General features: G+C 39.9%; 4 protein-coding genes across 4 annotated transcripts; all 4 read left to right on the plus strand.

Annotated features, from left to right (window-relative positions):
- The first annotated feature begins 5,794 nt into the window (after positions 1-5,794).
- On the plus strand, positions 5,795-6,781 carry LOC117502791 (trace amine-associated receptor 1-like). Its single transcript, XM_034161904.1, has one exon. The coding sequence runs from the start codon at positions 5,795-5,797 to the stop codon at positions 6,779-6,781; it is 987 nt and encodes a 328-aa protein (XP_034017795.1).
- A 3,323-nt stretch (positions 6,782-10,104) lies between these two features.
- On the plus strand, positions 10,105-11,091 carry LOC117502792 (trace amine-associated receptor 1-like). The gene has a single exon (XM_034161905.1). The coding sequence runs from the start codon at positions 10,105-10,107 to the stop codon at positions 11,089-11,091; it is 987 nt and encodes a 328-aa protein (XP_034017796.1).
- A 3,680-nt stretch (positions 11,092-14,771) lies between these two features.
- LOC117502793 (trace amine-associated receptor 1-like) lies at positions 14,772-15,758 on the plus strand. The gene has a single exon (XM_034161906.1). The coding sequence runs from the start codon at positions 14,772-14,774 to the stop codon at positions 15,756-15,758; it is 987 nt and encodes a 328-aa protein (XP_034017797.1).
- Positions 15,759-20,530: 4,772 nt separating this feature from the next.
- Positions 20,531-21,517, plus strand: LOC117502795 (trace amine-associated receptor 1-like). The gene has a single exon (XM_034161907.1). It carries the CDS (start codon positions 20,531-20,533, stop codon positions 21,515-21,517), a length of 987 nt encoding a protein of 328 aa, XP_034017798.1.
- The last annotated feature ends 1,736 nt before the right edge of the window (positions 21,518-23,253 follow it).

Raw genomic sequence — 23,253 nt, forward strand, 5'->3', positions numbered from 1 at the left:
AACAGCTCACGCGCTATCACTCTTCCCCTCAGGAGCTGTACCGCCCATGTATGTAGGGAAGTCCTAAATAAAAAGAGCGGGAGCGCAGGCCAGACTTTAGTGTAGCTTTGGTGTACAGCCTGACTGCACTCCTCGCGAGCTTAAATTGAATTCTATCTCTCACTTGTTTTATTGCCTGGTTGTCTCTTCCTCTTATCAAAGATACAGTATTCTAAACCCGACAGTTTCAACAGAGTCCACGGAGCATAGGTCCAAAGGCAATGCATTCCACATTTTAGGTTCCACCACCTCGAAAGCACAGTCTCCCCTGGTCTTCAGTCTTGTCCTAGGCACAACCAATAGGCCCAGGTCCGAAGACCTCAGAGACCTACTTGTCACATATGGATGTAATAGCTCGGTGATATAAGATGGCATTTGACCATGCAGAGCTCTAAAAGTCAGTACTAGAATTTTAAATTGAAGTCTGAAATGGATGGGGAGCCAGTGCAAGGAGGAGAGGATTGGGGTTATATGTGACCTCTTTGATGACCTTGTCAGCAGCCTCGCAGCCGCATTCTGAACCGTTTGTAAATGGTCCAAAGAGGACTTGCTAAGGCTAAAAAATAGAGAGTTACAGTAATCCAAACGTGATGACACAAATGCATGAATGATCATCTCCATCCCCGCCCAAGACACAATGCTGCGCAGACGGGCAATATTGCGCAAATGGAAAAAACAAGACTGTGCCAGGTGGGTAACATACGCGTCAAAATTGAGGGCATGATCGAACGTAACACCCAAGTTCCTCACTGGTGAGCGAACAAAAGGGGCCAGAGAACCAAGATTCCCAACCACAGTGGGAACAAACTCATCAGGGGCACAAACAAGGACCTCAGTCTTTGCTATATTTAAGGACAAATAGTTGGCCGCCATCCAGTCACCAATAACCTCAACACAGTTCTGAAGAGCAGATATCCTAGAGACCGTTTGAGGAGTGAATGAGATGTACAGCTGGATGTCATCCGCATAACAGTGGTAGGAGACATCTTTAAAACTACTCAAGACATGACCAAGTGGGAGCAAGTATAGAGCAAACAATATAGGTCCCAGAACAGAACCCTGAGGCACACCACAGGATAGCATGGCAGAGGAGGACATAAATTTTACCAGCAGCAACAGCGAAAGTCCTGTGTGAAAGATAAGACAAAAAACAGTCCAGAGCAGACCCAGAAATACCCATCCAAGTCCTTAGTCTCTCAACTCCATGATCCACCGTGTCAAAAGCTGCAGAGAGATCCAAAAGGACAAGCACAGAATATTCACCTGTATCTCTGCGCATTAAAATATCATTTGAAACTCTGAGAAGGGCAGTTTCTGTAGAGTGCAAGTGGCGGAACCCAGACTGGAATTTATCAAGAATATTATGTTCAGCTAAATCCTCATTAAGCTGTTTGGCCACCACTTTCTCTAAGACTTTGGAAATAAAAGGCAACTTTGAAATTGGTCTAAAATTTTGAAGGAGTGAAGGATCAGCATTAGGTTTTTTAAAAGAGGGTGAATAACTGCCTGTTTAAAATACTGAGGGACATAGCCGGAAAGCAGTGATCTATTTATTATCAATAAGACAACCGGGCCAATAGAATGGAAGACCTTTTTAAAAAAGGAGGTAGGGATGATATCAAGTGGGCAGGAGGAAGGTTTCAATCTGTCCACCAGACCAGTGAGCTCTTTCAGTGATATAGGTTTAAAACTATCCAGAACTGATGGCCGGGTAAGATAGGGAACAGAAGAAGAAAGACAGGGATTAATATTTGCCCTGATATCACGAATTTTGCTGATAAAAAAGGACAAAAAATTGTCACAGTCTTCATTTGACTGAATGATAGCAGCAGGAGATGCAGGTGTAACAATGTCTCTGATTGTGTCAAACAAAATTTTTGGATTCCGTCGGCTATTAGAAATAAAAGTGGAAAAATAAGCAGCCCTCACATCTTTCACCATATTATTAAAAGAGATTAAAAGCTCCTTTAAATGAAGGAGGTGGACCTGGAGCTTTGTAGATTTCCACAACCGCTCCACTTTCCCACATGATCTCTTAACACTACGAATACTGTCATTCATCCAGGGGGAGGAGTTATTCAGAGGGCCGTGTCTGGTTTTAAAAGGAGCCACTCTGTCCAAAATTGAGAGACAATGATGATTAAAAGAATTAACTAAAATATCAACATCATCTGAACTAAACAACTCATCAAGGTTAAAAGCAGCAGAAAATACATCTGCAGTAAAATGATTAAAAATGAGAGAGCAGATCACAGGAGGAGCAGACGGACAATCCAGATTAAGAGACAAATTAAAAAGAATACAAACATGATCAGAAATAAAAACATCCTCAGAATAAATAGACTCAATATTAAGACCCAGAGTAAAAACAAGATCTAAAACATGACCTTTGCTGTGTGTGGGGCCAGACACGTGTTGGATCAAGTTGAAAGATTCCATCAGACTGATGAATTTAGCAGCAGATTTATCAGAAGCATCATCAACATGGAAATTAAAATCACCAACAATTAAAAGTCAGGACAGCTTGAGAGTTGTAGATAAAAAGTCACTAAACTCCTTGAGGAAGGAAGTGCATTGACCAGGTGGACGATATATTAAAACACAATAAAAAGGATTAGTTCTCCCAACTTTTAAAATCAGTGATTCAAAAGATGGAAACGATTCTGAACTCACACGTCGACACACAAAGCTGGTCCTACAGACCGCAGCAAGTCCGCCACCACGTCCACACAAACTCGGCGAGCTGAAGAATCTGAAATTTTTGGGACAGGTTTCAGTTAGAAACAAAAATTCCAGGTCCTTGGAGCGAATATAATCATTCAAAATGAAAGTCTTGCTAGCAAAGGAGCGTGCATTTAACAGCGCCATCCTGAGAGGAGCTGCAGCTGGATTCTCCACAGCAGACTGCCGGGGGAAGGCACACAAGACCCACGGAGACGAACCACTTCGCCTGCGGGTTTCACAAGCCAGCGGGGGGGCCACCACAGCCACGGGAAAATCAGGAAACACCTGACGGAGACAGCAGGGCCGCCGGTGATGATCCAGCGAGGGAGATGGGCCGTACATCCACACGTCCGGAGAAAGCAAGTTGATCAAACGGTATCGAAGACATTTTCCCACAACTCCGCGTTTCCAGAACAGCCTCAGCCTCACCTGCACACCGGCTCTTCTCCCCGCCTTCGTCTGCGTCCGCGGGAGCTCCTGTAGCGCTGACTGGCGCTAGCATCACCGGCTAATGGCACAAACGGAGGCCACCGAAAGAGCTCATCACCAAAAGAAGACGAGAATGAAGCCCCATAGTTCTCCATAGAAGCTCGGATATTGAGCAGAGCCTGATGGTCATACACACAGTGAGCAGCAAGACCATCGTAGACCAGCAGGATGACAATCAACAACACACACACAACAGGTACGCGGACAGCAGCGACGGCGAAGCCAAACGCAGGCGCCATCTTGATCACCGTCCCAAGTCCCAGCAACAGAAGTGTAACCACAGCTGGAGTACGTGTTCTCCAGCTGTGACATGTGTGTCCACAGATCCCAACAGCTGCTGCTGTTACTGTTTGAGATCAGCTCACAGAACAAAATGTCACTCTCGGTTTCTGTGTTCTGTGATTATTTTATGTATTTGTTATGTAATTATGTATGCAGTTATTGTAGTATTTATTTCTATACCTGTCCTGGCTGTGTTCTCTGTGTTTTTAATTTAACACATCGTGCACTGAGCCATCATTTCAAGTTGTCAGTGACTCGCTGGCCGGCGATCAGCTGAGAGGCGCCTTGCCATGTCATGTGCGCTCAGACGTGGCTGGCCAGTCCCCATGTGGTCTTGTCTGTACATACTTATCAGCATGTCATGGGTGCATGAGAGCCTGCCCACACATGTGCATTGCGTGGAGTGATGTTCATGTTGTTGATGGCACAACATATGTCCTCTAGCTGAGTTGCGAGTACACAGCGGTCAGCTGTTCCATCTGGACATTACAGCCGTCCAGATGCACGCTGCACTGGACAGCGATTGCACTCCAGCCACCTCAGCAGCACCTGACAATGTTGGTTCATGGTTGGGGTGGCACAACACACTCGCATGCCACGTGTTGCATGGGCATTGGGGCAACACACTCGTGGGGCACTTAGACATTGTGGGGCCATTTGCACAGCGCAGCTCGAATGTGGTCACCTGCCCTCTACTCTCGTGCCAGCTGCTTGAACAGTCCTGCCTTTTCTAAGTGCCCCGTGAGAGGTGTTAGATGTTCGTGCATGGCACCTGGACTCTGGCCAACACCTGTCAAGAAGGGGTCGAATGGGCAGTCGCATGGCACTTGCTGTCTTTTGGCCAATGGTGTGAAGGCTGCCTCAAGAGCGTCATTCGGCCACAATGCGACATGGGTGATGATTTCGTGCAGCATATCATGCCACGGCATGATGTGTCCGACCTGTGTACTACATGCCATGTGAATGCTGCGAACACGATCAGCTGACAATACGACCTTATCTTGCCTGCCGTGGGAATGGGTTTCAAGCGCGAGCGATATGCAAATCAAGAAGTGCATGTGCTGTGTCTGAATGAATGTGGCGACTGCTGTACGAGGCAGTCTGCATCATCCATTAGGCCATGATTTTCATGTAGGACGACACTCCATCACATGCATACAACTACTCCACTGCTTGGCGAGCCAGTAAAGGTCACAAAGATGAGAGAATAATTGCAAGACCCCCTTTCTCACCTGACTTAAACCCAAGAGAGAACTTGTGGGGTCTTCTTAAACATGAGCATCACACATGTGGTTCAACAGATCAAGAAACTGACAGACTCCATGAATCATGACACTTATTAAAATGAAGGGTGGCTCTACTGGACACTGAACATTGTTGAAATGTCAAATGGTTTGTTAATTTTGAGTTCTTTACTTGCTATACTTTAATAAATGAAAAACAAATGAGGTGGTTTTTCATTTAGTTGCATCATAATTGTGCACACACATAAGAAATCACTCTGAGATACCAAAAAATAGTTTAACCTTTGTCAAACATTCAGGTTTGAGGTTTATTAACATTTTTGATTGACAGAGCACTGTAGTTATTCAACATTAAAATTAATCCCCAGCCATACAAGGTACCTAATAATTGCATATAATAATAATTTTATGTGTGACCAGAGTGACACAAAACTTATAATTAGCCAAAGGGTGACTGTCGTCAATAAATATAAGTAACTCCATGTGTGAAAGTGGATTTAAAGACAATTTTGCACACTATGAAGAGGAACCAGGACCTGACATTTAATGAGACACCTGCTGTTTAAATATTTCACCTTTACTCCTTGTCTCACTTATATATTAAATCTTCATACTAAAATTCAAATCATTCATTAAAAAATGTTTACATTTTAAAAACTGGCTTGAAGACACACCAAGCTGAAGTCTTTTGCCTGTTGTGACTCATGCACAAAGAAATGTGAAGTACTCCATTTGATTGGACAACAGAAGATTGACATCACATGATAATGAGGGAGGAGTTGATATATAATTATAGAAATAACCAGCATGTCCAAATGTTTTCCGCCGTCTGTGGACAAGGACGCCTGATTGATAGACGGCTCAGATATATGGTGTGACATATGATCAAGCACATGTGAATGCATGCACTGTTTATTCTGAGAACTCATGTTGTGTTAGTCATGAAATGATGCTAAAGTAGTTTTAAGGTTTGCAGTTAATGATCAGTGCTGGAAAACAAACAGGATCCCAGAAACATGGATGCAGAATTCAGTATCAATAACAGTTATGTTTACAATGAGATCCATCCCTGTTACGAATCTAATAATGCAACTTACATATTTATAAATCAGCCGTTTACAGGATGTGTATTATTATACATGTTCCTTGGGTTGTTATGTGTCGTCACAATATGTGGGAACTTTCTGGTAATAATCTCCATTATTTACTTCAAACAGCTTCACACTCCAACTAACTACCTGATCCTCTCTCTGGCTGTGGCTGATCTGCTTGTCGGTGTTGTTGTGTTTCCTTTCAGCATGGCGTTCACAGTAACCTCATGTTGGTATCATGATGATATGTTCTGCAAAATACGAGGCAGCGTTGATGTGACCCTGAGCACTGCTTCTATTCTCAACTTATGCTGCATCTCTGTTGACAGATATTATGCAGTGTGTCATCCTCTCACTTACAGAAGTAAAATACATAATCATGTTATTGTGCTGATGATCCTGGTGAGTTGGAGTGTTTCTGCTCTCATTGGAATCAGCATCGTAATTGCAGGATTCAATCAAGGCAAATGTCAAGATCGATGTTTAATAGATGCTCTTATATCGACCACTCTGGCGTGTATTTTTTCGTTTTACATCCCTGTGATCGTCATGCTGTGCATTTATCTGAAGATTTTCCTCGTAGCACAGAAACAGGCAAACACCATCCACGGCACAAAGACCAGAGCAACAGTCAGTAAGATGGAGAAAAAAGCAACCAAAACTCTCGCCATCGTTCTGGGAGTTTTTATCTTGTGTTGGACTCCTTACTTTGTTTGTATGATTTTTCAGCCTTTAACACATGAATTCACACCGGTTTCTGTAATTGAATCACTGAACTGGCTTACTTTGTCAAATTCAATGCTTAATCCTTTTATTTATGCGTTTTTCTACAGCTGGTTCAGATCAGCTTTCAAAATGATCATTTCGGGAAAAATATTTCACTGTGATTTTTCCAACTCAAAACTGTTTTAAATGAAGAAATTTTGACTACAAAGAGTGTCAAAATAAAGATGAACATTTACTCTCTGTATATATATCACACTTTTCAAAATCAAAACTGTGTAGTTTTCATTTAGCAACACAAACAATATTCTAAAATACATCATTTTTACTTCTCAACAATAATGCCTGTTTTAACCAGGGGAGTGGCAAAAGAAATTCATTTAATTCATAGTTGTGTTCTGGCCAAGATAACATTTATTTATTTTTAACTTGCATTAGAATTTAGAAATATGTTATGTGTGAAACTCACTGTTCACATGGGGATAGTGACCATTTGAATTTCTGATCCAGTTTCACATTATATACCAATACTATACAAGATGTTCTCAAAAATTTCTAATCACTACATTTTTGAAATCCAAGTACACTTTTCTCTTCTAAAGTTTTCTGTTCTAAGTAATGGAACAACAGTTCAAACAGAATCTCAGGGATCATATTGAGCAAATTATGTTACATTATCAATTTTCTCATATTCTAAGTTAACTTTCTAACATGATCCTCAAGTACAGCATGGGGTTATCTTTTTGCAAAATCCTGGGTATAATTTAAAAAAATAAAGCAAACATGCAGCAAAAATAATGATAATTATCCTATTTTATGACAAGGCACTAAGCATAAAATACATTTAAAATACTTAATGAGTTGACAAATTCATATGCTCATGAAGTGCAATCAAATGTTTAACTTAAAATACTTTATGAATCCAAATAAATAAACAATAATGATGAAAATAAATTGCTTGACTGCGGCCTACAGAGAGTTAATCTGTTGTGTGTTGGGGGGTGTGGCTGGATGTTTTGGTGTTCTTTTCTTTTCTTTGCTCTTCAGGTGGCATGGAAACTGATTTGTCTGTGGAGAAGGTGCTGGCTGAAGAATCCTCACCCTCATCAACATCATGTGTAGCACCTGTGACTGGTGCTCACATGCAACCTTAAAGACTTTCAGCTGAAGCAGATAATTGGATGGCATTCTGCATTTAAGGCATGTGTGATTCAAGCAGAACTGCCGGGAACTCGACCTTGTGATGTTCGTTTGTGAGACGCTGAGGACCGCGCCTGGGTTTGACACATCGAGCCCGTGAAGCAGGGAAGGGTGAGGACACATGCTGTCAGCACACATTAAAGAGAGTCGGTTTGTCGTGTCCACCTGGGGGGTGTTTGGCGGTGGTAGTGAGTCCAGGAGCGCCGGGCTTTGATCCTTGCGGGCGCTGGAGAGCGTGCCAACAGTCACTCCACCAGAGGGACGCTGTTTTTGTTTTTACACCTTTTATGCACAGTGGGTGTAATAAATATATTGTTTTTGGAACCGCTTTTCTGGTTATTTGTAGCGCTGGGTTCCGTCTGACGCAGGTCCGCTCCTCAACCCGCGTCGACACATAACATAATCAGTCCTACAGCCTGAGGGAAGAAACTATTGAACAGCACAGCAGGCCTTGTTTCGGCAAAGCAACACCTCCTGCCACATGGCAAAAGATGGAACATAATGTGAGAACAGTGGGAGATGTCTTTGACATAGAGGGCTTTCTTTCTGCATCTGTCCCTGTATATACCCTCCATGGAGGGGAGTGAGACACTGATGACCTTTTCAGGCATCCTCACAACAAGTTGTAAAGTCTTCCTGTGGGACACGCTACAGCTTCTGAACCGAGATGTAATGCAGCTCGTCAGGATACCGTCCACACCTCCCTGATAGGAAGAGATCAGGATGAGGGATACCTCATCCTGACCCGAAGTGCCTCTGGAGGAGGCTCTCTTAGCCACGTGCATGGTGTTGAGTGCCCATTAATGATCTTTGTTGCACGAGAGGCCAACTAATTTATTGCCTTCTAACCCTCTTAACAGAAGAGCCACTGATGTACATCTCCCCTATATTGAATCTATTTTATTTTAGGGCTTGCTGTCTTGATTCAGAACCTCACCCTAAAAAATAAAGGCTCTCTGAATCAAATTGTGAGGTGGTCTAGTTGGCTGACTGGTGAGCCACATCCTAACCCAGAGTCCCTATATACCACACAGTCACAGAGGATGTCTGGTTTTATTTTGAAGGATGGCTCCCACCAAATACAAGGTGAATTTCAGCCTCTTCTATCAGGCCACAGACACAAACTGCCAGTCTGCAAAACCAGGTGATATAAAGACAGCTTTGTTCCTGCAGCCAATAAAACCGAGCAAGTATTTATGGGTTAGCATGTTGATTGCATGGCTCTTTTAATATAGCTCGTATTTATCTGTTTATTCTTATGCTGTGTTTATTTACTTGCACTGGGCCCTGTCTTTTAGGATGAAGCACTTCTGTCACTGTTTTTATCATGTGGAGGAACTGTAAACCAAACCTGCCTTCCGGTAAAAATAAAGTTACCTTGACCCTAAATGCTCAGACGTTGATCTGAATCCACAACAGACTCTTTGGTCTTTTCGACATTGAGAGATAGGTTGTCAAACCTACCCCAACCTACCAGCTGTTAAACTTCCTCTCTGTAGGATGTCTCATCATCACTGCAGATCAGCCCCACTACAACAGTGTCATCCACAAATTCGATCAGCTGGATTGTGTTGGACTTTGGAGCACAGACGTGTGAGATAAATGAAAAGCAATGGACTGAGCAGGCAGCCCTGAGGAGCCCCCTTGCCAGCAACTACAATCAAATGGTCTGGATAGACCATCTACAACTCACATGGGAAAAGTTATTTTTTTCAGTGCTCCACACTAATAGTTGCCTAATAATGGTGCACACACGTGCTCCCCTGAGAAAACAAAACCAATTTTTCTTTGTTAAATATGCAGGTATGAGGTTTATTAACATTCTTGATTGACTGATGAGACACCTGCCTGTTAAGTAGGATGCCTTAATACAACAATGTCTTGCTTATATTAACACCTACCTGCTAAAAATGTAATTATTCTTTGATTTAAAAAAAAATATACATTGTTAAAAGTATGTAAAGTCGATTGAAGACAGACTGATATTTGGTTTTTGTGACTCATGCACAAAGAAATGTGAAGTACTCCATTTGATTGGACAACAGAAGATTGACATCACATGATAATGAGAGGGGAGTTGATATATAGTTATATAAATATCCAGCATGTCCAAATGTTTTCCGCCGTCTGTGCACAAGGACGCCTGATTGATAGATGGCTCAGATATATGGTGATATATGATCAAGCACATGTGAATGCATGCACTGTTTATTCTGAGAACTCATGTTGTGTTAGTCATGAAATGATACCAAAGTAGTTTTAAGGTTTGCAGTTAATGATCAGTGCTGGAAAACAAACAGGATCCCAGAAACATGGATGCAGAATTCAGTATCAATAACAGTTATGTTTACAATGAGATCCATCCCTGTTACGAATCTAATAATGCAACTTACATATTTATAAATCATCCCTTTACAGCATGTGTATTATTATACATGTTCCTTGGGTTGTTATGTGTCGTCACAATATGTGGGAACTTTCTGATAATAATCTCAATCATTTACTTCAAACAGCTTCACACTCCAACTAACTACCTGATCCTCTCTCTGGCTGTAGCCGATTTGCATGTCGGTGTTGTTGTGTTTCCTTTCAGCATGGTGGTCATGGTAACCTCGTGTTGGTATCATGATGATATGTTCTGCAAAATACGAGGCAGCTTTGATGTGACCCTGAGCACTGCTTCTATTCTCAACTTATGCTGCATCTCTGTTGACAGATATTATGCAGTGTGTCATCCTCTCACTTACAGAAGTAAAATACACAATTGTGTTATTGTGCTGATGATCCTGGTGAGTTGGAGTGTTTCTGCTCTCATTGGAATTGGCATCATAATTGCAGGATTCAATCAAGGCAAATGTGAAGATCGATGTTTAATAGATGCTCTTATATCGACCACTCTGGCATATATTTTTTCGTTTTACATCCCTGTGATCATCATGCTGTGCATTTATCTGAAGATTTTCCTCGTAGCACAGAAACAGGCAAACACCATCCACAGCACAAAGACCAGAGCAACAGTCAGTAAGATGGAGAAAAAAGCAACCAAAACTCTCGCCATCGTTCTGGGAGTTTTTATCTTGTGTTGGACTCCTTACTTTGTTTGTATGATTTTTCAGCCTTTAACACATGAATTCACACCAGTTCCTGTAATTGAAACACTGAACTGGCTTGCTTTGTCAAATTCAATGCTTAATCCTTTTATTTATGCATTTTTCTACAGCTGGTTCAGATCAGCTTTCAAAATTATCATTTCAGGAAAAATATTTCACTGTGATGTTTCTAACTCGAAACTGTTTTAAATGAAGAGTTTTTGAATACAAGTGTCAAAATAAAGATGAAAATTTTGTCACTATTTAACACCAAAACTCTCATTTTCATTTAACTTTTTTGAAGAGCAACAGAATGTATCCAGAGATTTCAGCAACCCAGGCAATATTCTAAAATAATTAATCGGTACTTTTCAACAATAATGCCTGATTTAACCAGGAGAGTGGGAAAAGAAATTAATTTAATTTGTACTTGTGTCCTGGCCACAGCATCACATATTGACAGGGCGAACACAAAAACACTCCTTGGTTTCAAATATTTAAAATATCAAACATTACATGAATAATTTTACAATTTTAGTATCTACAATTGTAGAAACTCAAGTTTTTTTTCTCTTTTGTAGATTGTTCTTCTTCAAAATTGTAAATTATTCATGTCACTTTTGATATTATAAATATTTGAAACCAAGGAGTGTTTTTGTGTTCACCCTGTATATCTTTTAAACATGCATTAAACATTTCTAAATATAGAAGAAACAATATGATGAAATGAACCTGAAAACTAATCAATCATATGCTACAAATTTCAAGGTTTGACTTTAAAAACCAAACACTGCAGTCAAAAATGTTAAAAGGATTATGCAACCAGATTTAAATTAAAAGTTATTCTAAATCCTCCTTTCTCAACTAAAATTTTCTGTTGTAAGTAATGGAACAGTTCCAAGTGAATCCTTAGACTGTAATCAGCAAATAACTTATATGAACAATTTTCTGATATTCTGAAATAACTTTTTGATATAATCCTGGAGCACAGCATGAGGTAATGTTTTTGAAAAATCTTCGGTATAATAAAAAACAAAAATCAGACATGCAGCAAAAATTGTTTATGATAATTATCCTATTTTATCAGAGTGCTTAGCATTAAAATACATTTAAAATACACTGCAAGTAGACAAATTCATGTGCTCATGAAGTGCAATCAAATACTTAAGTTAAAACACTTTAAAACACAAATAAATTAATAAACAACAATGATGAAAAGAAACTGCTTGACTGCAGCCTACAGAGAGTTAATCAGTTTTATGGCCTGAGGGAAAAACTATTGAACAGCCCAGCAGGCCTCCTTTTGACTCGTTGGTCTTTTTGACTTTAGGAGGATTGTTGAACCTATACAAGCTAATCAGCTGTTCCACATCCACTCTATAGGATGTCTTATCGTCACTGCAGATCAGACCTGCTTTAATGGTGTCATCTACATTTGAGGAGCTGGTTTGTGTTGGGGCAGCACAGTGGATTAGTGGTTAGCACTACTGTCTCACAGCAAGAAGGTCATGGGATTGATTCCCACCTGTGGCCTTTCTGTATGGAGTTTGCATGTTCTCCCCGTGTTTGCGTGGGTTACCTCCGCGTGATCCGGCTTCATCTCACATCCAAAGACATGCAGGTTAGGTGGACTAGAAACTTTATAATTGTTCACAGGTGTTGAGTGTGGGGGTGAATATATATATATATATGCGTTTGTCCATTTTGTTGGGACATGCCCAGCTCTTGCACCACTCGGAAGATTCAGATGGCTTTCGGTGGCTTTTCAGTCATGTGACTATCCGAGAAATTGTGGACGAGCTGGACATGTCAGGGCATGTCCTGTGAGGTTTCATCACGGAGGCACTGTTGCTGCGCCATCAGCTTCATGCCGATGAATTTCGCTGCCACTCTTTTCATGGCAAAATCTTCTTTCACAGTGGAATGTGCTGAAAAAGTGCTGATGTCCACCTCTTCGCAATTTCACGGATAATCACACGACGGTCCCACATCATCACAGCGTTCACTTTGGAAATGATCTGGTCATTTCAGCGTGTTGATGCCGCCCGGAGCACGGGGCACCCTCCACCATTGTGCGGGCGTTTTTAAACCAGTTGTACCGCTCCTTAATCTGTGTGATGCCCAGAGGATCGTCACCGAAAGCCATCTGAATAATCTGTATGGTTTCCACCTGGCTGTTGCCCAGTTTGTGACAATATTTGATGCAGTCGCGCTGCTCCAGTCATTCCGCCATTTCCTTGCAAAGAAAAAACGACGAGAGACTACACCCATCCTCACACAAAGCCTCACACAGCAAATGACGCAACCGACAGGCGTGAAAAAAAAATCATACATGCGCAGGAAGGTTCAAGGTTGGCTCATGCAAGCACACGTTATTCAAATCCATTAGGTTTTTGAAAAAAAAATAAGGTAGGATACTTTTCTAACAGACCTCGTATACCAAACTTCAGCTCTCCCTAGGTTCTCAGGGACCAAAGTTTCACACACACACACACACACACACACACACACACACAAGCACGGACACTTTTTAGTCTTTCACACATTCTGCTGCAAGCAGGAGCTTCTAATTTTAGACATAAACGGAGACGGTGGTGGACATCAGACGCAATACACTTCTCACTTATGGTGCCAGCAACATGACACTTAACTAAATTGACTAAACCAATTGATCAACAAAACACAATAAATCAATAACACTAACAACACTGTTAACATGAACCACAATAACATTTAAATCTGCGAAACACCAAACTCCCATGATGCATTGCAGCACAACATCCATTGTTTACTGGTTAGCTAAAATTGCTGATTTCTCCAAAAACATTTGTCCTATCAACTTTCTGATTTGTAGTGTTCATCCTTGACCAAAAATACAAGAGCATCCCAAACGGCAAATGTCAGGTCTCCCGGTTTCTGCGTGACCAAAGACATACACACGCACACAGAGGCCACTTGGCTATTATAACATAGATACAAACACATGCAATAGTTGCCTAATAATTGGGCATACACGTGCTCCTTTGAGAAAGCCTAAACTATGTTTTCCTTTCTTTAACATTCAGGTTTGAGGTTTATTAGCATTCTTGATTGACTCATGAGACACCTGTCTGTTAAGTATTCCACATTATACAACATTGTCTCACTTATATTCATATCACTCAACTTTAACCGCTTACTCCAATTAAGGGTCACGAGGGAGCTGGAGCCTATCCCAACAATCATAGGGCGTGAGGCGGGGTACACCCTGGACAGGTCACCAGTCTGTCACAGGGCCACACATAGAAAAACACATTCACACCAGCATGCACACCTACAGACAATTTTTTTTTTAAAGTTTCAATCCACCTAACCTGCATGTCTTTGGATGTGGGAGGAAGCCGGAGCACCCGGAGTGAACCCATACAAACACGGGGAGAACATGCAAACTCTACACTGAAAGGCCACTGGTGGGAATCGATCCCATAACCTTCTTGCTGTGAGACAACAGTGCTAACCACTAAGCCACCATGGTGGTCTGTATTATCTTTGAGCCAAAAGTTTAATAATTCTTTAAAAAAGAGTTTACATTCTAAAAAGTGCATTGAAGACAGACTGAGGTTTTGTTTTTTGTGACTCATGCACAAAGAAATGTGAACTTCTCTATTTGATTGGACAACAGACGACTGACATCACATGATAATGAGGGAGGAGTTGATATATAGTTATATAAATATCCAGCATGTCCAAATGTTTTCCGCCGTCTGTGGACAAGGATGCCTGATTGATAGACGGCTCAGATATATGGTGTGACATATGATCATATGATGGTAGTTGTGAAATGATGCTAAAGTAGTTTTACGGTTTGCAGTTAATGATCAGTGCTGGAAAACAAACAGGATCCCAGAAACATGGATGCTGAATTCAGTATCAATGACACTTATGTTTACAATGAGATCCATCCCTGTTATGAATCTAATAATGCAACTTACATATTTATAAATCAGCTTTTTACAGGATGTGTATTATTATACATGTTCCTTGGGTTGTTATGTGTCGTCACAATATGTGGGAACTTTCTGATAATAATCTCCATCGTTTACTTCAAACAGCTTCACACTCCAACTAACTACCTGATCCTCTCTCTGGCTGTGGCTGATTTGCATGTCGGTGTTGTTGTGTTTCCTTTCAGCATAGCGTTCACAGTAACCTCATGTTGGTATCATGATGATATGTTCTGCACAATACGAGGCAGCGTTGATGTGACCCTGAGCACTGCTTCTATTCTCAACTTATGCTGCATCTCTGTTGACAGATATTATGCAGTGTGTCATCCTCTCACTTACAGAAGTAAAATACACAATCGTGTTATTGTGCTGATGATCCTGGTGAGTTGGAGTGTTTCTGCTCTCACTGGAATTGGCATCGTAATTGCAGGATTCAATCAAGGCAAATGTCAAGATCGATGTTTAATAGATGCTCTTATATTGACCACTCTGGCGTGTATTTTTTCGTTTTACATCCCTGTGATCGTCATGCTGTGCATTTATCTGAAGATTTTCCTCGTAGCACAGAAACAGGCAAACACCATCCACAGCACAAAGACCAGAGCAACAGTCAGTAAGATGGAGAAAAAAGCAACCAAAACTCTTGCCATCGTTCTGGGAGTTTTTATCTTGTGCTGGACTCCTTTCTTTGTCTGCATAATTTTTCATCCTTTAACACATGAATTCACACCAGTTCCTGTAATTGAAACACTGAACTGGCTTGCTTTGTCAAATTCAATGCTTAATCCTTTTATTTATGCGTTTTTCTACAGCTGGTTCAGATCAGCTTTCAAAATTATCATTTCAGGAAAAATATTTCACTGTGATGTTTCTAACTCGAAACTGTTTTAAATGAAGAGTTTTTGAATACAAAGAGTGTCAAAATAAAGATGAAAATTTTGTCACTATTTAACACCAAAACTCTCATTTTCATTTAACTTTTTTGAAGAGCAACAGAATGTATCCAGAGATTTCAGCAACCCAAGCAATATTCTAAAATAATTAATCTGTACTTTTCAACAATAATGCCTGATTTAACCAGGAGAGTGGGAAAAGAAATTAATTTAATTTGTACTTGTGTCCTGGCCACAGCATCACATATTGACAGGGCGAACACAAAAACACTCCTTGGTTTCAAATATTTAAAATATCAAACATTACATGAATAATTTTACAATTTTAGTATCTACAATTGTAGAAACTCAAGTTTTTTTCTCTTTTGCAGATTGTTCTTCTTCAAAATTGTAAATTATTCATGTCACTTTTGATATTATAAATATTTGAAACCAAGGAGTGTTTTTGTGTTCACCCTGTATATCTTTTAAACATACATTAAACATTTCTAAATATAGAAGAAACAATATGGTGAAATGAACCTGAAAACTAATCAATCATATGCTACAAATTTCAAGGTTTGACTTTAAAAACCAAACACTGCAGTCAAAAATGTTAAAAGGATTATGCAACCAGATTTAAATTAAAAGTTATTCTAAATCCTCCTTTCTCAACTAAAATTTTCTGTTGTAAGTAATGGAACAGTTCCAAGTGAATCCTTAGACTGTAATCAGCAAATAACTTATATGAACAATTTTCTGATATTCTGAAATAACTTTTTGATATAATCCTGGAGCACAGCATGAGGTAATGTTTTTGAAAAATCTTCGGTATAATAAAAAACAAAAATCAGACATGCAGCAAAAATTGTTAATGATAATTATCCTATTTTATCAGAGTGCTTAGCATTAAAATACATTTAAAATACACTGCAAGTAGACAAATTCATGTGCTCATGAAGTGCAATCAAATACTTAAGTTAAAACACTTTAAAACACAAATAAATTAATAAACAACAATGATGAAAAGAAACTGCTTGACTGCAGCTTACAGAGAGTTAATCAGTTTTATGGCCTGAGGGAAAAACTATTGAACAGCCCAGCAGGCCTCCTTTAGGCAAAGCAATGCTGCTTTAATGGTGTCATCTACATTTGAAGAGCTGGTTTGTGTTGGGGCAGCACAGTGGATTAGTGGTTAGCACTACTGTCTCACAGCAAGAAGGTCATGGGATTGATTCCCACCTGTGACCTTTCTGTATGGAGTTTGCATGTTCTCCCCATGTTTGCATGGGTTACCTCTGCGTGATCCGGCTTCATTTCACATCCAAAGACATGCAGGTTAGGTGGACTAGAAACTTTAGAATTGTTCACAGGTGTGCGTGTGGGGGTGAATATATATATATATATATATATATATATATATATATATATATATATATATATATATATATATATATATATATATATATATATTTATATATATATATATATATTATATATATATACACACACACGAGGTCTGTCCGTAAAGTATAGGTCCTTTTTATTTTTTTCAAAAACTATATGGATTTCATTCATATGTTTTTACGTCAGACATGCTTGAACCCTCGTGCGCATGCGTGAGTTTTTCCACGCCTGTCGGTGACGTCATTCGCCTGTGAGCACTCCTTGTGGGAGGAGTCGTCCAGCCCCTCGTCGGAATTCCTTTGTCTGAGAAGTTGCTGAGAGACTGGCGCTTTGTTGATCAAAATTTTTTCTAAACCTGTGAGACACATCGAAGTGGACATGGTTCGAAAAATTAAGCTGGTCTTCAGTGAAAATTTTAACAGCTGATGAGAGATTTTGAGGTGATTCTGTCGCTTTAAGGACTTTTCACGGTGCGAGACGTCGCGCAGCACTCTCAGGCGGCGTCATCAGCCTGTTTCAAGCTGAAAACCTCCACATTTCAGGCTCTGTTGATCCAGGACGTCGTGAGAGAACAGAGAAGTTTCAGAAGAAGTCGGTTTCAGCATTTTATCCGGATATTCCACTGTTAAAGGAGATTTTTTTAATGAAAGACGTGCGGGCGGATTGCAGCGTCGGCTCGCAGCCGCCGCGACGCTCCGCCACAGGAAAAACACCTCCGTTGGAAGCCTTGAGGACAAGTTGGAACATCTCCAGCTGATAAACAATTTCTCATATACTCACTCCACTGAAAGCCATCAAAAGCCAACTGGATTTTACAAATGGTTATCAACACGGAGGTGTTTTTCCTGTGCCGCCGCGCCGCGTCGGCTGCGTCCCGACGCGCGGACCCGTCTGCATGTCTTTCATTAAAAAAATCTCCTTTAACAGTGGAATATCCGGATAAAATGCTGAAACCGACTTCTTCTGAAACGTCTGTTCTCTCACGACGTCCTGGATCAATAGAGCCTGAAATGTGGAGGTTTTAAGCTTGAAACAGGCTGATGACGCTGCCTGAGAGCGCTGCGCGACGTCTCGCACCGTGGGAAGTCCTTAAAGCGACAGAATCACCTCAAAATCTCTCATCAGCTGTTAAAATTTTCACTGAAAACCAGCTTAATTTTTCGAACCATGTCCACTTCGATGTGTCTCACAGGTTTAGAAAAAATTTTGATCAAACAAAGCGCCAGTCTCTCAGCAACTTCTCAGACAAAGGAATTCCGACGAGGGGCTGGACGACTCCTCCCACAAGGAGTGCTCACAGGCGAATGACGTCACCGACAGGCATGGAAAAACTCACGCATGCGCACGAGGGTTCAAGCATGTCTGACGTAAAAACATATGAATGAAATCCATATAGTTTTTGAAAAAAATAAAAAGGACCTATACTTTACGGACAGCCCTCGTATATATAGACACACACAACCCCGATTCCAATGAAGTTGGGACGTGGACGGATGTAAATAAAAACAGAATACAAAGATTTGCAAATCTTCTTCATCCTATATTCAGTTGAATACACAACAAAGACAAGATATTTATGTTCAAACTGATAAACATGATTGTTTTTGTGCAAATATTTGCTCATTTTGAAATGGATGCCTGCAACACATTTCAAAAAAGCTAGGACACTCTGTTACATCGCCTTTCCTTCTAACAACACTCAATAAGCATTTGGGAACTGAGGACACTAATTGTCAGTGTCATGATTGGGTATAAAAGGAGCATCCCCAAAAGGCTCAGCCGTTCACAAGCAAAGGTGGGGTGAGGATCACCACTTTGTGAATAACTGCATGAAAAAACGTTTAATTGCAAGGAATTTAGGGATTCCATCATCTACAGTCCATAATATAATCAGAAAACTCAGAGAATCTGGAGAACTTTTTACATGTAAGTGGCAAGGCCGAAAAACCAACATTGTATGTCCGTGACCTTTGATTCCTCAGGCGGCAAGCAGGAGCTTCTAATTTTAGACATAAACAGAGACAGTGGTGGAAGACATCAAACGCAATACACTTCTCACTTATGGTGCCAGCAACATGACACTTAACTAAACTGACTAAACCAATTGATCAACAAAACACAATAAATCAATAACACTAACAACACTGTTAACATGAACCACAACAGCATTTAAAACCCTGAAACACCAAACTCCCATGGTGCATTGAACCACAACAGCATTTAAAGCCCTGAAACACCAAACTCCCATGGTGCATTGCAGCACAACATCCATTGTTACTGGTTAGCTAAATTGCTGATTTCTCCAAAAACATTTGTCCTATCGACTTTCTGATTTTGTAGTGTTCATCCTTGACGAAAAATACAAGAGCATCCCAAACGGTAAATGTCAGGTCTCCCCAGTTTCTGCGTAATCAAACACATACACACACACACAGAGGCCACTTGGCTATTATAACATAGTTACAAACACACGCAATAGTTACCTAATAATTGTGCATACACGTGCTCCTTTGAGAAAGCCAAAATTAAGTTTTCCTTTCTTAAACATTCAGGTTTGAGGTTTATTAGCATTCTTGATTGACTCATGAGACACCTGTCTGTTAAGTATTGCACCATTACACAACATTGTCTCGCTTATATTCATATCACTCTCACTCATCTTTAACCGCTTACTCCAATTAAGGGTCACGAGGGAGCTGGAGCCTATCCCAACAATCATAGGGCGTGAGGCGGGGTACACCCTGGACAGGGTGCCAGTCTGTCACAGGGCCACACATAGAAAAACACATTCACACCAGCATGCACACCTACAGACAATTTTTTTTTAAAAGTTTCAATCCACCTAACCTGCATGTCTTTGGATGTGGGAGGAAGCCGGAGCACCCGGAGTGAACCCATACAAACACGGGGAGAACATGCAAACTCTACAAAGAATGGCCACTGGTGGGAATTGATCCCATAACCTTCTTGCTGTGAGACAACAGTGCTAACCACTAAGCCACCATGGTGGCCTGTATTATCTTTGAGCCAAAAGTTTAATAATTCTTTAAAAAAGAGTATACATTCTAAAAAGTGTATTGAAGACAGAGTGAGGTTTTGTTTTTTGTGACTCATGCACAAAGAAATGTGAACTTCTCTATTTGATTGGACAACAGATGACTGACATCACATGATAATGAGGGAGGAGTTGCTATACAGTTATATAAATATCCAGCATGTCCAAATGTTTTCTGCCGTCTGTGGACAAGGACGCCTGATTGATAGACGGCTCAGATATATGGTGTGACATATGATCATATGATGGTAGTTGTGAAATGATGCTAAAGTAGTTTTACGGTTTGCAGTTAATGATCAGTGCTGGAAAACAAACAGGATCCCAGAAACATGGATGCTGAATTCAGTTTCAATAACACTTATGTTTACAATGAGATCCATCCCTGTTATGAATCTAATAACGCAACTTACATATTTATAAGTCAGCCTTTTAAAGGATGTGTATTATTATACATGTTCCTTGGGTTGTTATGTGTCGTCACAATATGTGGGAACTTTCTGGTAATAATCTCCATCATTTACTTCAAACAGCTTCACACTCCAACTAACTACCTGATCCTCTCTCTGGCTGTGGCTGATTTGCATGTCGGTGTTGTTGTGTTTCCTTTCAGCATGGCGTTCACAGTAACCTCATGTTGGTATCATGATGATATGTTCTGCAAAATACGAGGCAGCGTTGATGTGACCCTGAGCACTGCTTCTATTCTCAACTTATGCTGCATCTCTGTTGACAGATATTATGCAGTGTGTCATCCTCTCACTTACAGAAGTAAAATACATAATCGTGTTATTGCGCTGATGATCCTGGTGAGCTGGAGTGTTTCTGCTCTCATTGGAATCGGCATCATAATTGCAGGATTCAATCAAGGCAAATGTGAAGATCGATGTTTAATAGATGCTCTTATATCGACCACTCTGGCGTGTATTTTTTCATTTTACATCCCTGTGATCGTCATGCTGTGCATTTATCTGAAGATTTTCCTCGTAGCACAGAAACAGGCAAACACCATCCACGGCACAAAGACCGGAGCAACAGTCAGTAAGATGGAGAAAAAAGCAACCAAAACTCTCGCCATCGTTCTGGGAGTTTTTATCTTGTGTTGGACTCCTTACTTTGTTTGTATGATTTTTCAGCCTTTAACACATGAATTCACACCGGTTTCTGTCATTGAAACACTGAACTGGCTTGCTTTGTCAAATTCAATGCTCAATCCTTTTATTTATGCGTTTTTCTACAGCTGGTTCAGATCAGCTTTAAAAATTATGATTTCGGGAAAAATATTTCACTGTGATTTTTCCAACTCAAAACTGTTTTAAATGAAGAAATATTGAGAAGAAAAAGTATCAAAATAAAGATGAAAGTTTTGTCACTATTTAACACCAAAACTCTCATTTCATTTAACTTTTTTGAAGAGCAACAGAATGTCTCCAGAGATTTCAGCAACCCAGGCAATATTCTAAAATAATTAATCTGTACTTTTCAACAATAATGCCTGATTTAACCAGGAGAGTGGGAAAAGAAATTAATTTGTACTTGTGTCCTGGCCACAGCATCACATATTGACAGGGCAAACACAAAAACACTCCTTGGTTTCAAATATTTAAAATATCAAACGTTACATGAATAATTTTAGAATTTTAGTATTTACATCAAGTTTTTTCTCTTTTGCAGCTTGTTCTTCTTCAAAATTGTAAATTATTCATGTCACTTTTGATATTATAAATATTTGAAACCAAGGAGTGTTTTTGTGTTCACCCTGTATTTCTTTTAAACATGCATTAAACATTTCTAAATATAGAAGAAACAATATGGTGAAATGAACCTGAAAACTAATCAATCATATGCTATAAATTTCAAGGTTTGATTTTAAAAAGCAAACACTGTAGTCAAAAATGTTAAAAGGATTATGCAACCAGATTTAAATTAAAAGTTATTCTAAATCCTTTCTCAACTAAAATTTTCTGTTGTAAGTAATGGAACAGTTCAAAGTGAATCCTTAGACTGTAATCAGCAAATAACTTATATGAACAATTTTCTGATATTCTGAGATAACTTTTTGACATAATCCTGGAGCACAGCATGAGGTAATGTTTTTGAAAAATCTTCAGTATAATAAAAAACAAAAATCAAACATGCAGTAAAAATTATTAATGATAATTATCCTATTTTATCAGAGTGCTTAGCATTAAAATACATTTAAAATACACTGCGAGTAGACAAATTCATGTGCTCATAAAGTGCAATCAAATACTTAAGTTAAAACACTTTAAAACACAAATAAATTAATAAACAACAATGACGAAAAGAAACTGCTTGACTGCAGCTTACAGAGAGTTAATCAGTTTTATGGCCTGAGGGAAAAACTATTGAACAGCCCAGCAGGCCTCCTTTAGGCAAAGCAATACCTCCATGGAGGGGAGTGAGACACTGATGACGTTTTCAAGCATCCTCACAAAATATAAAAGTGTCCATAAAAGATCCTTGTTGATCTAGAGGCCAAGTAATCCCTCTACAAAGAACAGCCACTGATTTACAGAGTGGAATGTTCAGACAGACCTGAAATCCACAATAGACTCTTTGGTCTTTTTGACATTAAGAGGATTATTGAACCTACACCAGCCAATCAGCTGTTCCACATCCACTCTATAGGATGTCTCATCGTCATTGCAGATCAGCCCTGCTTTAATGGTGTCATCTAATATTTGCAAATAAAACATTTAATAAAATATCTAATAAAATATTTGCTCATTTTGAAATGGATGCCTGCAACACGTTTCAAAAAAGCTGGGACAGTGGTATGTTTACCACTGTGTTACATCATCTTTCCTTCTAACAACACTCAATAAGCGTTTGGGAACTGAGGACACTAATTGTGAGTGTCATGATTGGGTATAAAAGTAGCATTGCCAAAAGGCTCAGCCGTTCACAAGCAAAGATGGGGCGAGAATCACCACTTTGTGAACAACTGCATGAAAAAAATAGTCCAACAGTTTAAGAGCAATGTTTCTCAATGTTTAATTGCAAGGAATTTGGGGATTCCATCATCTACAGT

This window comes from Thalassophryne amazonica, chromosome 21, assembly GCF_902500255.1.
Source record: "Thalassophryne amazonica chromosome 21, fThaAma1.1, whole genome shotgun sequence".
NCBI lineage: Eukaryota > Metazoa > Chordata > Actinopteri > Batrachoidiformes > Batrachoididae > Thalassophryne > Thalassophryne amazonica.